General features: G+C 34.2%; 3 protein-coding genes and 1 long non-coding RNA gene across 5 annotated transcripts in view; all 4 read left to right on the top strand.

Annotated features, from left to right (window-relative positions):
• The window catches only part of LOC100176306, a 7,463-nt gene extending 2,046 nt beyond the window's left edge, over nt 1–5,417 (top strand). The window contains exons 7-21 of the mRNA XM_026834206.1: nt 274–446; nt 949–1,062; nt 1,406–1,576; nt 1,914–1,984; nt 2,048–2,165; nt 2,233–2,354; nt 2,736–2,825; nt 2,889–2,947; nt 3,113–3,172; nt 3,288–3,346; nt 3,488–3,603; nt 3,871–3,997; nt 4,061–4,207; nt 4,275–4,367; nt 4,424–5,417. Coding sequence (XP_026690007.1) covers nt 274–446; nt 949–1,062; nt 1,406–1,576; nt 1,914–1,984; nt 2,048–2,165; nt 2,233–2,354; nt 2,736–2,825; nt 2,889–2,947; nt 3,113–3,172; nt 3,288–3,346; nt 3,488–3,603; nt 3,871–3,997; nt 4,061–4,207; nt 4,275–4,367; nt 4,424–4,716 — 1,813 coding nt within the window. The 3' untranslated portion in view covers nt 4,717–5,417. The remainder of the gene's footprint in view (nt 1–273; nt 447–948; nt 1,063–1,405; nt 1,577–1,913; nt 1,985–2,047; nt 2,166–2,232; nt 2,355–2,735; nt 2,826–2,888; nt 2,948–3,112; nt 3,173–3,287; nt 3,347–3,487; nt 3,604–3,870; nt 3,998–4,060; nt 4,208–4,274; nt 4,368–4,423) is intronic.
• A 756-nt stretch (nt 5,418–6,173) lies between these two features.
• On the top strand, nt 6,174–14,619 carry zf(c2h2)-55 (zinc finger protein 55). 2 transcript variants are annotated; one of them, XM_009859927.2, is made up of 18 exons: nt 6,174–6,398; nt 6,750–6,875; nt 6,982–7,146; nt 7,365–7,493; nt 7,906–8,035; nt 8,326–8,455; nt 8,645–8,796; nt 8,863–8,999; nt 9,073–9,217; nt 9,271–9,438; nt 9,550–9,672; nt 9,990–10,163; nt 10,292–10,430; nt 10,497–10,564; nt 10,647–10,769; nt 10,827–10,943; nt 11,005–11,110; nt 11,307–14,619. In XM_009859927.2, the coding sequence occupies exons 1-18, from the start codon at nt 6,249–6,251 to the stop codon at nt 11,707–11,709; spliced, it is 2,685 nt and encodes an 894-aa protein (XP_009858229.1). In that variant the 5' UTR covers nt 6,174–6,248; the 3' UTR covers nt 11,710–14,619. The 2 variants fall into 2 exon arrangements, with proteins under 2 accessions (XP_009858229.1, NP_001041468.1); NM_001048003.1 differs by having other exon boundaries at nt 6,202–6,398; nt 7,906–8,027; nt 8,426–8,455; nt 11,307–12,264.
• On the top strand, nt 12,426–15,044 carry LOC100175553 (rho GTPase-activating protein 19). Its single transcript, XM_002130724.4, has one exon. The coding sequence runs from the start codon at nt 12,688–12,690 to the stop codon at nt 14,416–14,418; it is 1,731 nt and encodes a 576-aa protein (XP_002130760.1). The 5' UTR covers nt 12,426–12,687; the 3' UTR covers nt 14,419–15,044.
• Nucleotides 15,045–15,969: 925 nt separating this feature from the next.
• Nucleotides 15,970–17,383, top strand: LOC104265618. Its single transcript, XR_717229.3, has 2 exons — nt 15,970–16,254; nt 16,474–17,383. It is a non-coding gene; the product is annotated as an uncharacterized LOC104265618 (long non-coding RNA).
• Nucleotides 17,384–17,503: the final 120 nt, after the last annotated feature.

The raw sequence follows: 17,503 nt of genomic DNA, 5'->3' as shown, positions 1-17,503 counted from the left end.
TCTGGTTCTATAGATGTATTTCATATTTTGTTATTACTAATGATATAATAGGTAGGATGGGACACGTTTAGCACCTAATATTCAAATATCTTAATCATGTTTTAAACATTTAACAATAATTAACAGTCTATAACAGTCATTCATATTTTTTTGAATGTTATTGTTCACTACCAAATCGGTCACGAAAATGAAAATAAAAGGTGTCCCACACTTCCCTACCTTGCTATATGTTAAAATATAATAATAATATATTATAATATATAATATTAAATGATTTCTCATACAGACGATAGCTGAGGCATTGAAAGATGTGATTCTTAGCTCCGTCTTTTTCCTCAATGTAAGCACATGGGAGCCATTGTCACAAAACATGAGTTCGGCTCACGAAGAAGAAGAGAGTTGCTATGGCGACAGTGATGATGAAACTACATACAAGGATGTAAATGGTAAATATTTACAAAAAAAAATTATGCTCTGTAGTATTTTGGACTCTATTTGTTGTATGTACATGTTAATTATTAAGCTGTCTATATCATATTATCATGTTCTTGTTGGACGAACTGCCAACAACAAAGAATTTCTTAGTAAGCTGTTTACTGTATACAAATTAAACTTCCTAGTATGCACTATGCACTATGTTGCAATGAATATGCTGCAATGCCATTACATGAAAGGAAGTACTATTTAATATAATATCATTATATTAGGATTCCAATTCTGTTATTTAAATCAGAAATTCCTTTTACCATATATGTAGCAATGTAGCATGTTTTTGGCTACCTTGTCGAAACATTTTTGTCCTTTGTTTTGCTTTTTTTTCTTCGTTATGTTAATTCAACAAACCTTTTACGATATATCTAGCATGTCTTAGGCTAGGTTTTTATAATTTTTTTTTGTTTTTTTCTTTGCGCCTTTTTTGGTACATATCTTATGTTATAATTCCCACAGAACCACCCAACACACCTCGAATGGTTGGTCGCAGCCTCAGTGATGGTTTAGTTCTTGATGGTCCAACTGTTATTAACCGAAACAAAAAGTCTTTCGAACATATGGCAGCAAGTGGTGAGTACTCGCAAGTCTTACTCATGTGTATTTGATCTAAAGTTCTAACTGATCTAGTCAAGCTACAAAATGCGGATTAAATCCCTTTGTCTATCCTTTATTTTTGTTCAAGTTATTGTAATGAGTTCAGCTGTATTGGGCAAGTTAAAAATATAACTACTCATATGGTGAGTAATACGAATTCGTGACAATGGAACTAGTGGACCTGTCTTTTTAATCCAGGGTTTATTGGTTCAAGGCTCAATGCTGCTGGCATTGTGGGTATGTCTTGTTTTTGGATACTTAACCAGAATTGTGGCTAAAATTTAAAAAAATAAGGTTAGAAATAAAATTTGTTCTGTAGTCCCTGGTTCTCGAGCCAATACACCAAGCAAAGAAAGTCTTCGGAATCTTAGCATGGCATCCAGAGGACTTAGTGGGAGTCTGGGATCACTCAGCAGCATCACCAGGACTCCTTCTGGAAGAGGACCTGCTAAACCAATAAGAGTGAGGGAAAAACAGCTTCATGTCAAAGGTGAACTTATTTTAAGTTGCAACGAGGTGTCAGGAATTGAATTGCTATGAAAAATTCAGAAGTGTGAACCATTATCCATTTAGACAATAACTGTTTTATCTGTTTGTTCAGTTTTACAGTAACTGTTTTTGCTAGTTTTAAAAATCATGATTTGGCATTTATGTTTAATTTGCGTAATAAAATGTTTATATTCAATTTTAAGGGTAAAGTGGTGTGATAACATCTGTTATCGTTGCTTTATGGTGGTTTGACTTCTTCTTTTACTGTGATCTTACCTATTGATCAATGTCTTTGTTTATGCATAATTTAAATAATATTATTATCATTATTATTGTAGTGCTGAAGGTCAGTGATATACTTGGCAGTGAAACTTGCAATCTACATCTTGATTCCCCTACACAGCATAAGGTACCTTTGCCAGACTAATTTTAAAAAATCTGTCCAATAAAAATTTCCTATATTAATGTATAGACTGCAAAACTGAATGACGGAAAATTGGACGATCGAGTTGTGTTTGATTTAAGTTCAAGATCATCACAGCTTGAAATACAAATCATGCCTAAATCTGCCACACCTTCAAAGACAAATGGTAATTTACTAATTTTACATATTTTTTCCTTTAGAATACACAGTAATCATGATATTTTGTCTTTCAGTTGAACCACTGGCTAAAGCAATAATATCAGTCGATGCCATAGACATGGAAAAGTGCAATAAATTTGTCGCTCCACTGCATAACTCTACATCAGAAGAACCAGTTGGTTCTGTTCAATTAGAAGTTAGTTTGTAGACTATGTCTACACACAAAAAAACATAAAGTAACATACATGGTAACTCGTAAGCTAGCACGAGGTGTATGAACTCCGGTGTTATAATGACTGTCGTTTTCCAGCTACGCGAGGATTAAGTAAGCAACATTCTCTCAAACGGGTCAACCCTGGGGTTAATAGGCCAATCCTGGTCTAAATCCAATGACCCTTGGTTTACCATGCCGCCGGACATCACCAACCTAAAATAGGCTGCAGAAAAACGTTTGTTTTCTTTTTTATAACAAACAAAAACCTGCTGTTTGTCAAAATTTTTTGCTCTTTCTGTAAATATGACATATATGTATATTAACTGTAAATGGACTAACATCTGGATTAAATTTATTCAATAGTTTGTTGTGATGGAAAATCCTCGTTCTACTCCAATGAAACGTTACAGTTTCTCCACAACTGATCAAAAACTGCTAAATCATGTCAACCAGGTAAGATGGAATTCATTGTTTTCTTATAAGCTATTTAAATTTTAACTAATGCTAAAATTCCAGGCCCTGCAAAATAATGAAATCTTACAAAAACCTGCATTTTTGGAGGACAATAAACAAAGGTGTGGTAATATGTTATTATGTATAGACATATTTTATATCTGTTTTATTTTTAAAATATTAAATAGAAATTGATATTCAAAATACTAAATAGAAGCAATGGTTTTTGGGAAACAATGTTTATTTTTTTGACTTTTGTTCTTTCTGAATATGTTTAATTTATCTAGAACATCACCAAGTCATTCTGGAACAAAAGTTACGAAAGTAACCTCAACTACTGTTAAGAGGTAAGTTGTTTCTTCAGAAACTGTAGTTTCTGAGTTTCTACCTTATTTACCTACACCCTAGCTAATTAGCCGGTGAAATCGCGATTATTATTACTATTTCTATGTTTTTCGACAGCTTAAAAGATGATTCTAACAGCTCCAGTGAATCTGGCAGTCCTGTAAAAAAAGTTACAGGTATTAGTATTACCCTACTTTGAACTATTGCTTTTTTTGTATTGCATGTATTAGAATGTGGTTTTAAATGTAACATGTGTTAAAATGTAGTATATTTATCTTAACATTGTCGTACTTAAAGTAATTAACCAGCATTTTCAGGTGTGTCATATATTCAAGACTCAGTAGCAGCAAGTGCATTAAGAGATCTATCTAATTCTCCCAAACACAATTTGAATGTTAAGAAAACTTCAATTTTGATTAAATCAGTGATAAAAGTAAGTTTAATGAACCATCAATTGCTCTAAGCCTTTTTTAAAAACAAATTTCTAGTTTATAATTTAACAAAGAGTTAATTTAACCTGCGAACTTAAACTTGTCTTTGTAAAGTCTTTTTAAATAGAAAATAAAAGAATTGGTTGAATGAAAATTTATTCGAAAAATGCCCTATGCCTGATTGCAGTATTAGCTGAATATCTATTATTGTGTATTTGATTAACTGAGTAGAATTCAACATTTGTATGAAGCCATTTATTTAATTGTAGGATCCAAATGAAATGATTGACCATGCACAAGCTCTCACTGTAATCGAACCAGTTGAGCAAAATGAAACAAATCATAAAGAAGATTTAACATTTGCTGAAAGCGCAAGCTCGGAAACTGAACATAATGGTAGCTTTGTAAAACTAATATTGAAATGTTTGAATTATTGTTTTCTATTTTATGTTATTTTAGGAGATTTTGCGGCAAATAGTTCACCAGAAAAAGTGAATGTTGAAATTCATCCAGTTGAGAGTTCACCTGCCTTGATGCAGAGTGGTTCATCCACATTGGAATCAGATGTTAAACTAAGAACAAAGGTTGGGCAAGTTCAACAAGAAGGTAAGAAATTTTAAAACTGTGTATTTTGTGTACTGCTTATTATATTAACAGCCTTGTTTTCAAACAGTTAAAGTTCGCCGAACGAAAAGTCTTATTTTTAACTCACATAAGAAGCAAAAGCAACAACAACGCAATTCACTTGCTATGGATGATAGTCAAGGTAAAATAAACTAACATTCATATTGGGGTTTATTATAACAAAAATATTGATTTCAGCTTCATTGAGCCCAACTATCAATCAACTGCGCAGCAAAAAGAAAAGCGGCAGCATGACTAAGCTTTTTTCTCGGATGACTCGATCAGGGAAAAAAAAGTCAAATGGAATCAAGGAGTTGGAATCTGCAGATGACAGCATCACTGAGCTGGTGGAGCAACCTGGAAAAGATCAGAGCATCTTGGAAGACAAGCCAACTCAAAATGGCAACCACTGTCCAGACTCAACAAAGCTGAAGAGAAGTAAAAGCCTCAGAGGTTTGCTGAGGGGAAAACGCAGTCCAAAGAAATCTTAACCTTAAATTACATCATAATTAGTTGTTTATATTTATAAATTGCTGTAGATTTTATTTTTTATGTCCATTGATCAAATTCGTGCAGGTCCTACTTTAGTTAAAGTGCATTGTGCACTCAATTTTACACTGTTCAGAAATTACGGTATGCAGTTCTGTTTTGCACCATAAATTAATGCTTTTGCTGAACTATCATGTAATTTTTGATAACAGCTGCACCACTGTCTATACATCTTAGTTTCATTATCAGATACATTAGTTATCGAAATGTTTACAAACTTTCAAAAATAGTGTGACATTTTCTAGTCCTGTTTTTTTTTTTTTTTTCGGTTTGTCCAACTGTTGCATAATAGTACATCTGCGTTGGCCAATTTACATGTTAGCTTTTCACCATCCTTAATCTTTAAGTGCTTTGCAATCATATATGTTAATTATGCACATAACTTTTCAGTGAATGTCAGTGGTTTCTTTTCTTGTAATTGTTTTCACATAATTATATATAGAATCCGCACATACTCCATTCTAATGAACTGTACATTATCATCATGCTTTATGTACTTATTTTTTTTACTGTGAATGTTTTTGCCCTGTCTGTTTAGTTATCATGAATGCTAATTACTTAATCAGTTGGTTTACTTATAAATAACACAACTTCATTACTTCATTTACTAAGGTTCTAATAAATCTAGTTCGCACACATCGAAGTAGTGAGTTTTTTTGGACGAAATATCAGCAAAAAAATGCTTATTCTACAGGTTCTGAATGTTGCTTTATTCTTGCTGGATTCTTAAACTTTACTACTGGGTTAGGGTCAGACGCCGTTTATAGTTTTATCTAATATCATTTTTTCACGGCATCACCAAGTTAAATCTTGCCAAGACAGTCAGACACATGCCCAATAAGAGTTTGCACGGCCACAATGGCGGCAGCATAGCGATATTATCAATGACGATTTTATCTCTTTCCTATGATTCACGTCGTATTCAAGTTAAAATTTACAGTTAATATTTGTAATTATATATATGTATATATATATCCCACTAGTACACTGTATATAACATATATATGAATCTACATATTTTAGATATACACAAACCTTGCAAGCATCTGGTTTAATACTGTTTTTCTCGTTACGAATTGTGATTTTAATGCAATGCGATGGTATAGGAACTGTTGCAAGTGTGAAGGTTTGTTCTGTTTCTGTTCTGATTGGAACTTAAGCCAGGTTATAATAATATCAATTTAATAAAAATAGCTGATTGTCGTAAATATAAAATAACCTGCATCGTGTTTTGCTTGTATGCTGTGGTTAAAGCAGAGCGTATTGCGTATATAGTCGTATTGACTCGTATATTATACGTGTAACGTGTATAAAAACTTGCCAACTCGTGCATACATGTTCTTCTATTTATTAATTAACGTGTATATGTGATTTTTTTGGATCATTGCATGTTTCTTATAGTATACAAAAGTTGTATAGGTAAAACAAACTGTGATCCTGCCTTCAATGCTCTTGAGTGAGAACTTGTACCAGAATGGATTCTGTATTAGCTGAATATGAAGCTTCTCTTGCTGAATTAACATTCAACAGCAAACCTCATATAAATATGCTGACAGTGCTTGCAGAGGAAAATGTAAACCATGCTTCAGACATTGCACTTATCATAAAGTCTCAGCTCTACCAGGTAAGCAACAGTTTAAAACTGTCTGGTATATTAATTAAACCCACTCTTCATAAGTTAAAAATTTGGTGCTAGTGAAAAATCTCTCCTCCCCAACCTTTTCTTGCTAACCACTAACCCCTATAACCACTAACCCCCTAACCATCAACACCTAACCCCCTAACCTAGGAGTTAGCAAATAAGGTGGGGGGAAGATTATTCACTAGCACCAAAGTTTTACACATAATGTGCAGGGCACCAAGCTGCACTAGAAAAAGTCAATGCTCATAGCTACAAACTATATGGTGCACATTGTGCCAAATCTATCAAGCCCCTTTGGGTCATTAATCTGTTAAAATTGTGACATCTTTTCAGGTTCCTCTTAAAAGAAAACTGCCCGTCCTGTATTTGATGGATTCAATCGTCAAAAACTTTGGAGGACGATATCGGAAGCTCTTTAGCCACAGTTTGGTGGAGATTTTTTTGAATGTATTTGAAAAGGTGTGTAGCCCAAATAAGGCCACTGACATCTGTTATTGAAAAAAATGCTGTAACCCCTTTGGATTTTTAGTAACGTGCTGTAGCCTGTTTGCGTTTTTATTTATAGGCCGACGGAAAAACCCGTGGTGACTTATACAAACTGAGGTCAACATGGGACACCACGTTTCCACCACAAGTTTTGAAGGAGCTCGATATAGCAGTTCGTGGAGTTGACCATAACTGGCCAATGAGATCCAAAAAGCATTCGCGATCCAAAAACCCTCTTGGTCTTGTAAGTGTGTTTGCATTTGATTTTCATTCTGATTTCTGCCTAATATGTTTTCTTTCAGTGGAAAGTTAGAAAAGGGAAATGTTAACTCCTTAATTTTAAATGTTAGTTTGGCCCTTAATCCCTTGGCCCTTAATTAAAAAAGTTTATCCTCTAAATATCTGTATAAGTAATAATTATAAAATATATTAGCATTATATGTTATACTTCTTCCTGCGCAGGGCCACAACTCTAGTTTTGATAAAGTATCTGATGATGAATTGAAATATGGAGAGTCTTCTCGGCGTCTCAGTGAAGCAGATCAATCCACAGAAGTTGAGGAGTTGGTGGAAGAGGAAGAGATTGAAATGGTTTGCATTTTTTTAATTTTTAGTTGTACACCAAACTATAGTGCAAATAAAAAAGCTGTTTCAACAAAATTTTATAATTTTTATTAAAAAAATAATTAAAAATTAATGTATAGTAGGGCAAGGAAAGATGGTATACCTTTAGCGCATAATATCCAAATATCCTGGTCGTGTTTGAAACAGTGGATGTATTGAAGTCGTGGGGATCCGGTTTTATAATTTTTTGAATGTTCTTTGTTTACTACAAAAAGGCATGTGAAAATAGATTGATAAGGTGTCCCATTTTCCCCCACTCTACTATATTGCACATACATATCTGTATTATATAGGCTATACATTATCATTTAAAAAAATATATACGTATATATAGGCTATGTAATAAAATTTTGACATATATATATATTTTGTATAACAGGATGATGAGAGCTTGGGTGTGCTTGAAATGTTGGAAGAGAAGTTGCGGAAACGACAAGCAGAGTTGACAAGGCTTGAGTATTTAGATGCAGGAACAACAAGTCCTGATGTTTACCAACCACCAGCTGAAGGTTGGGACAGTAGATGTTAATTGTTAAATATATTCATATCTGTACTTTTTCTGCAAAAGTTTTTTACTAAAAAAAGAATTTCCTAAATATATCTACGTTTTTGCTGGTTGGTCAACATTGCAGTATACTATTTCATTGTCTAAAAAAGTTTTTTTTAAATCTGCTTTAAATATGGGTCAAGGCATAACCACTCAAAACCTACATGGCTGTTTAGGTGTTTTAGTTTGCAACAATTTTATAGTTTCAATTCAAGTGTATGATTCACTGTATTAAATCTTACCATTTTATAGAACCCGAAGATTTAGGAGCTGCAGACCAGGACGATGGTTTAAAGATTGATCTTGATGAATTCCCTATTATCCCAATGGATGATCTAAAAGAAGCCCCGGAAGAAAACGTCAAAAAAGATGAAACCAGAAAGTAATTTTAATTTGAAACATTTTTGACTTTTAAAGGATGTTTTCTATTTTGTTAAAACTGTATATATATATATATATTTAAAAAATATAGTCTATTCCAAAAAAAATACATCTTAATTATTTTTTCACAAAAAAATATTTCTGTTAGATTTTTTTTTCTTTTGAATATCTTAACACTTTACTTGTTCAGAGCATCGATCAGCGAGGACGAAGATTTAGCTCCTGTTAGCCACTGGATGGCACACTCAAGCAGTTTTGAACCGAAGAAACGAACATTAGATGATCTTGACCGCATCACCAGAGGAAGAGTCATCTCACATTTCACCGAGGATGCCACGAAAAGTGGGTGATCATATGGGGATAAATTATTGAAAAAGAAATGAAAAGTGATTTTTGATTTTTTTTTAGTTCCAGTTGATACAAAACAAGAGGTTGAACCACCAGTTGTAAATTCTAAACCACAAGTCAAAATGCAAGAAGTTTGTGTACAAACAGAAGAAAAGATAAATGTGGATGCATCAGTGCAAAACACACTGGAATGCAAGGTAATATTAGTTGATTTATGTTTATGCTGCAATAAATCTTTAGATTTTCTGCAATAAATTAATTTCTAAATAGGATGAAAGCACACAATACAGATTTCGTCGGAAGACAAAAAACTTCATGTCTCAATACAAGGTTCCTACCAAGACCATAGGTACTTACTTCAAGGTGAAAACGAAGGACTCAGCTTCCCAGTATGAACCTCCATTACCCATTCAAGGCATGCCAACTAATTCAAATATCTTTTCATTCGTTATCAAAGGATATTTTCAGATACTGCTGCAGATAGCACGTGCTTGCCTTTGGATGATGAGCCTTTAGTAAAAGATGAACAGTGCAGATCGAAATTGTCAAGAAAACATCATGCGCTCATGGTGCTGCAATCACTAAGCAGGCAACAAGACTTGGGAATGTTGTGTGACATTACATTGGCTGCCCAAGGTACAATGTATTACAAATTGGTATTATGTAATAATATGTATTAAAATTTGTATTAAAATACAAGTTTTGTTAATAAAAAGACTTATGTTATTTTGCCTTATTTTGCCACAGGTGAACTGTTCAAGGCACACAAAGTTATCTTGGCTGCATGCAGTGATTTTTTCCATACCTTGTTTGCTTCTGAAGAAATTAGACAGACTCCACTAAGCTATATTGAACTCCAGGGAATAACAGGTAAATTATTTTTATTTAGATTAAGTAGTTAATACAAAAAGCTGTGTTTGCGCCCACTTTTGTATTATACATTTAACTTGATAATAATTAAACAGAATGGCTTATTTGTCTGCTAGGTGTAATGACCACACTCATTTTCTTCTAACTAAATGTAAATATGTTTTTAACTGTAAGCGTGTTTTAACACTGTTGTTTTGTCGCTGTATCCTGTCTTTCCGTTTAATTTGTTTCTAAATCTTCGCTACCGGAATCTTAGAGGCGAATAAGTTAACATTATTAAATTTTGTGCCTATATCGACATTTTGTTTTCTTGTTAGCTTCTGCACTGAGGTTGGTCCTTGATTACATTTACACCTCTGAAGTTTCTGTTGGGGACAGTATAAAGAACACCCAGGAGATCATCACTGCTGCTAAGAGACTTAAAATTAACAGTTTACTTCCAGCATGTAATGCCCTTGAACAGGCTTTGCTTTCTGACCAAGATTTGTCAGGTCAGTTTTAATTTTTAAGTAATATTATTTATTCCCAAATCACCTGCCAAATATACTACAGCTTTAAATTTCAACTTTTGAATGAGTTTAGTTTGTAAAGTTATGTTTCAGTTAATTTTATTATTTAGGTTTGGTCATATCAAACACAGAGTTAGTTTTTCCCAATTCGAAGATAAATTACGGAAACTCTGGCTCTTTTATGCACTCTAGTGATGAGACATCTTCTTTAGAATTTGTGCAGAAACCACATATTAAGAGAGAACATGGGTAAGTATTGCTACAACATTGCATGCAAACACAACATGTGTGTTAACAACTGTCTTCTTAAAAAAGGATCTATGATGATACAGACAGCCCAGTTTCTCCAGAATTGAAACCAATCATAAACGAAACATATGAAGGTTCAGTACAAATTTAACTCCACTATGTTTATAATTATTGTCTGAATATTTCATGTTTTGTTTAATATAATATCTATTACAGCTCCCAACTCTCTAAAGCACAAACTTTCTGAAACTAAAGTTAAAGAAAAAGCGGTGAAGCGGAAAGAGAGAAGTCAGTCATGCGTAGAGGTTTCCACGACAGTGAAAAGAAGGAAATCGGAAGGTGATATTAGATTTGCAAATGGACACGGGATTTATATCATGGTTCTATTTTTCTCAGATACTGTAAAACCTTATTCCTGCAATTCGTGCCACAAAACCTTCTGGAAAGAGAAATCCTTGCACTCACATCGAGCCAAATCTCATCCAAATCTTACTCTTGGCCAAGTCACCAAAGGTATTGTATTGAATTTTTATTAAATGTTTCCTTTATTGGATCTAACTGGTTGCATGAATAGCTCTATCAACACTTGCAAATGAAGTAAAACCAGATGCTAACAATCCAAGATGTCCACATTGCAAACTCTATTTCAAAAACAGTGGTGCTCTTTCAACGCATATAAAGTAAGTATCTTTGGCTTTTTGCAATTCAGCTATGAAATTTGGAAAAAGTTCAGTATGATGAAATAATTTGATTTTAATGGCACATTATGTGAAATTTGCTTGTAGTACAACATTTACACACTCAATACTTTTGAGTTTGACTTTTTTGGTACTGAATTTGTTGGAATTCCTAAAATCCTCACATCACCTACACTAGATGGAACCACGAAGACTGCCAAAGTTCCTCTTCCAAGAACAGTGATGATCATTCTGGATCCAGGTCGTCACCCACACAGCAAAAAGACAAACAGTACAGTGATAATGACAATAAAGACTTAACTCGCAAACCGAACCGCATTGGTGTTCATAACCCAGTACACCCAAAGCCTAAACTGGAGAAAACCAAGTCCAAGTCGGAGAAGCTCAAAGTAGAAGCTACAAACGACAAAGGAAGACAGGACCTAAAATCACTGCCAGTAACAACAGAGACAGAGGACTCAACAGTTCGGCCGCGTTTGTATCAGTGTGAACTTTGTGAAGAGATATTTTCAGTACAGTGCTTTTTTAAAGCCCACATGGCCAGTCATAAACGTGCCGCTGAAAATGGCGGTGAAAGGTGAAGTATTCTTTATTTGTGTATTCGGTCTTGATTAATAGTACAAAACAGAAAATATATTGGGTAATAAATACGTTTTTTAAACAAAATAACTACATTGGATTAAAAGTATAATATTTTGGTGTTTTTAAAGGAACTAACGTTGCCATAGTGTTCCACAATTTGATATTTTTATAGTTTGATCCATCTCACTAAATCACTATTATCAATTTAACTCACCGAATATTTTACTGAAGACGCACCTGAATCTAAATGGGCGAAATTTTTTCTATCAAAATTATGTTTTATACATTTTTCCAAGTTTCTTGTCGTATTTTGCATTTGTTTGTCCAATTTTTCTGAAATTTTCATGGATCTGGCATAACTGTTTGTACAGCATTGTCAAATTTTCCTATGATCTATATTGATGTGTCAACATTTTCCAGGCTAATCGCTTTGAGAAAATTACTGGCATGTCAACTTTAACTTCCCTGACAATAGATCACGTGCTTTATGATAAGCAAGTTGCTTACCGCACTGTGTTGTTGTTGCGGCGTGTTTTTATACATGGAATAATCCATTACTTGTGTATTTTACTTTAACATATTGAATTATAGACAGAAGTTGTTTTGGGCTAGCTGCTTACGTCTACAGCTTTAAAAACATAGAATCACGGTATGAAAAGAAAGAAGAAACAATTAAAACAACAGTAATTAATAAATACAGTTTTAATTTGAATAGGAACCAAATATAAAAGCGTAAATTACTAAATTAGCTAACAAAAACACGGTTTTCGTTGCATATATAATGTCCCCAGTTTAATGATATGCTTTAGCGCCACCAGCGTACACCGGGAAATACGATATTTTCAAATCGAGAGAGCAACGGTCGATTTTGATTGTCCCAAGTTTGTTTGCATATAGCGTTTATATCTAATCTTGTTTAGGCGTTCGCACATTCCTTCTAAATCTGATTATACTTCGCCTTATCTTTAAAATTAAGGATGCCACATATAAGTAGTATTAGAAACATTGGAAGTTGTAATAACAGATTTAAAGGTGAAGAAGATAAAAAGCGCTTTGTTATTTATATCTCTATTATAAATATCCGTCCTCATTATTTCAGTGTTGTGTTAGTATACCGATGTTGCCTATTTAGTTATTTAACTGCCAAAATGATTTCACCGGTCAAGACGTCCATACCATTACCAGAGCAGCATTTTTATGACCCTGACCACAATGTTATAAAGTTAAAGTATGAAAAATGGGAAGAATTCACCGAGCTTATAGTTAGTCATCTGACCAGGCTTCTTGATCTGCCTGGTGACCAATTGGAGACATTGAGAGGTGATTGTGAGTCTGTGTTAAAAGATTCAGGAAACAAACTTCATCTCAGTGCAAAGAAGTCCTGGAATCCTCTGAAGAAAAAGGACAGTAAGTATTCTGCCCTTAGCTCCAGTTTGACAGATGAAAGTCTGTCACAAATCCAGCAACTGACAGATTTTCTTGGTAAGCACCTTACTGTAGAAGGTTTGTTTCGTAAACCTGGTAATTCTATTCGCCAGAACCAATTGGTTACAGCATTGTCAACAGGAGTGTATATTGACTTTGATAAAAGTCAGTTTCAGGCCCATGATGTTGCCTGTGTTTTAAAAACCTATCTAGGCCAACTGTCAGAACCTTTACTGTTACCATCAAAACACTTCAATGCTCATGTTCAAATTGCAAACATGATGCAGCAAGATGATAATGGAGAAGAAGTTCCAAACAAAGGAAAACGAATTGAAACTTTACAACTGTTGCTACTGCTGTTGCCAACAGCACACCGCAAAGTTCTAAGAGGAATTCTCAACCTGCTGTATCAAACTGCAAGACATCAAAGTGAAAACAAAATGAATGCTGCAAATCTGGCAGCCATGTTTACACCACACTTGATCTGGCCCCGCCATGTTAAAGCTTCAGACATACACGAGAGTGTTGCAAAGTTGAACAATCATGTAGCATTCCTTATCAGGCATTCACAAAAAATCCTGATTGCTCCATTTTACATCAGAGAAGCTGCTAATGTATATTTCCCAGAGACCAAAACACAATTTCTCTCTCCTAAAGTAAGCACAACCTTCTTGGTTGCTCCTTCAAGTGCTATTAAACGTACTGCAAGTGAACGACTTCAATACACTGACAAAGCTAAAGCAGAGACAGAAAATGCGATGAGTAACTTGTACGACCAGGTATCCTTGATGCCCAACTCTGCTAAGAAGAAAAAGATTGTAAAGAACTTCACTAAACACCAGGAGGTTATAAAATACAACAGCAAAAACAGGAAACGGCACCGCACACTGAGTGGGATGCTGAGAAGAAAGAACCTTATCGCATCAACTGTAAAGCCTCGTCCGAAAGATTCTTACCACAGCTTCCCGCAACCTGAAGAGGAAATGCCAAATCTGTCACAGCTTGGTTTGAAACTTCCTAAACCTGACTTGTTAAATGATTGTAATGCGGAAACTAGGTCACTTAATGCGGATGTCAAATTTTCATGCACAAGCAAGACAAGCCATGCTAGTCTTCCTGGAAACATACAAAACAAAGTCGAAATTCGTTCGCCCAGGTTAACAGCATTATCAAAGCAATTTCGTCTGCGTCAGACCAAAAAAGCCTTCTCTCCATCTCTGGCAAGTAAGGAAAACCAGCCACACAAGTCACCCATGAAGTATGCAAAGGTTTCTACTGTATAAAGTGCAAGTGCTGCATCAATAATTCTGCCACTGATTAAAACCTGTGCTTGAAAATAGGAGTAATGTCGATTGGTGTTTTGCTGCTAATATATATAGCTGTGTAGTGCAAATCTTTTACCCCTTTCTTTCTTTTAACTTTTCTGTGCAACTTGGGATAACTGTGTTAAACCAGAGCATCAAAAAATAAATGAATTATTTATGTTACATGAGCCTTATTAGACAGTCTACGTTTTAAGATACTGTAACTTAATTTATTTGATTTGGTTGATCACTTGTACCTAAATGAAAAAAAACAGTAGTGTAGAATACCTAGTTTACTCAGCTCTTTCTGTTTGTATAAATTGATTGCCTGTTTCCTTGCCATGCCAAAACAATTTGTTCCATTCTTTACCACCTGCAGTAAAGGTTCTGCCATATATACAGCTACTGAGTGCTGTAGCAATCATATTGAAGTATTCTCATTCCAACAACTTTTTATCCAAGTCATGTCGATTCACATCATATTTGTACTGATTTTATTGGTCATGTGTATTTTACCAGATTGGCCTTGAAGTCGGAATCAGGGTCAGTTTATTTACCCACTTTGTATTTTGAAATAAAACAGCTATTTCGTGGTTTATACAATAGTACCAAATTTCTTTCTTGGCCGGCTTTTTGTAAATCAACGCAGCTATGGTTAAACAAACGGTACGCTAAAAGCGTATTTTGCCTAGCGAAACTACTGAATAAAGTGTCAATTTTGATGCGATAAGAATTATAAGTGGTCGTGTGTGTTGTTCGGCATATGAACGATCAAGGCTTACTAAAATGCATTCAGTAGGCCATGGTCCGATTAAAATTACGCTACGAATAACTAACAGGATTGGGCGTACAAAATTCTGTCCGACTGTTTTTAATTAATCTAATTGCCATTATTTAATTAGTGACTAATACCGTTTAATTAACCGATGAGAATGTAAAAATTTCGATGCCACTATTGAATCATGTTTGAAAAAAACGATGCCACTATTGAATCATGTTTGTAGTACAAACCAGGTACAAACGTATTTTTCGGTACACACACGGCCTACCAGAGATATCTCCAGTATGAATATATACAGACATAATATGCAGCACGGCCTACTGTCATTATAGCGTTAATGTTTTTCCTCTACAAAACTACCATTAACACATATGCACTTAATTACGTCGCTGTTTCCGCGTAATTCATGACATAACATAAGCAAAGCAAACAAACCACAACGCTGTTTAAACACAAACCACGCGGCGCCCCATCAAGTCAACTTACACGTAATCTTATCTAAACAACTTTTAGGGCAATAAACTAAGAATTAAAAAGAGAAGTTTAAATGTAAAAAGTCAATATGCTATGTTAAAGGGAATTTGCATAATATCTTCGGCAACCACTATCACGCCGAAGAACCACAACCCAACGGACAACTATAAAGGAAAAAGGCTTGGTTTTTATGAGATAAAGAAAGAAGAAAGGATTACGATGACGTCATACGCGCACTGAGCCCATTCATTCGAGAATCGCGTGAGGTGGGTGTAGTATATATCGACGTTGTTAGGTAGAATTCGACGGCGGTACAGGCATGAGGAACGGTTTAATCAAATAAGAACTTGTAAATGTACTTTTGTTTATCTTAGATTTGTGAACAGCAAGAGTAAACCGTAAAAACCAGCAACGGTCAGTGACTTGCAAAATGGGATTTGATTTTAAACTGTTTGGAAAGAAGCCAACATCAGTTGTCGGTTATATTGAATGGCTATATTTCATATATTGTATAACAACTGGAATATACATGCTTGACCCTTGGGAACGTACAGTTTTTAGTAAGTAATATGTTTGTATACTACTATACTAGGGTATAGGCAACTTAACATTTTGTACTTTATATTCAGTTTTAACAACGGATGCTGTTAATTCCGTTTTCTTCTCTTTGTTCTTTGAAACAACTAATCTTCATTACTGTTTTCAGGGAGATAAATAAAATCATGTTGAGCCAACTTAGCTATATGTATCAAAAGAAGTACCATAATTTTGTTTTTCAGATACCTGTTTGATCCTGCTTTTGTCAATGTCCTTCTATACGGCATATGCTTTCTTGCCACAACATATCTTTGCCATGCTTTCACATTTTGGCCTGATGGATACTTGAAAATCATCTTTGAGCAACTTAGGCAACTGAATTATTGTATTCAAACTAGAATGTGTTATAAAATTGTATGCATATAAGACTTGCTTTAGTAAATGCAAGTATGTTTTCAAGACCTAAACAATTTAATATTTAAAACTGACCTATTACTCACTTCATGGCTATGTTTTATATTTTTATGAACTGCATCGTGCGAGTTGCATTGTGTATAACTTAAATAATCTATGTTTGTTTTATTTTAAGTTGTTGCAAAAGTAACTGTACTAATTCACTTTCTTGTTTGTTTTATATTTAAAAAGGCTCTGTTCAGTTATGGACGTTCACCTCTTTTTATTATTTAGTCACATGACACGTTTTTTTTTACATTTCAACCCTATTTTTAACTCAACACCAATACTCTGTGTATACCTATTCTCAATTGTCAACAGTTGTGCATGGTTCATATTGTGTACATGATTTCGGTACTTTTGGTCGTTATTGCAAATATGTGGTGGTTTTAAATTGATACTATATTCAACTGAAACAAGAGATTTAGTTGGTTTAGAATTTCTATTTTTTTCCTTAGCGTATTATTTAAATTTAGAACAAATGTAAGTGCAAAAGTGAGTACACTAAATATTATAAGTTTATGTATGTTATTGCAAGACTGCAATACATGATTTCATACCCCTAATATTGCATTGTTCCTTATTTGTCATTATCTATTTGCCTTCACACTTGATGCAATGAAAATAGATAACCTGAAATTAAACGTCATAGCTGTATATCTGTAAATAGGAAATAAAGTGCCCGTTTTTAACATTTAAGTATGTCCATTGCTCGCCTATTTCCCTATGTTTTAAATGAATACTTTAGTCTTGTACTCTTGTTTACGCGATAAAATTAAGTGGAACCCACAGTTGCTTAGTTCAGTTTCTTCATGTTAA

The sequence above is a fragment of the Ciona intestinalis genome, chromosome 4, assembly GCF_000224145.3.
Source record: "Ciona intestinalis chromosome 4, KH, whole genome shotgun sequence".
In the NCBI taxonomy this organism is placed as follows: domain Eukaryota; kingdom Metazoa; phylum Chordata; class Ascidiacea; order Phlebobranchia; family Cionidae; genus Ciona; species Ciona intestinalis.
The sequence above is the reverse complement of the archived record's forward strand: the minus strand, read 5'-3'. Positions and strand labels throughout refer to the sequence as shown.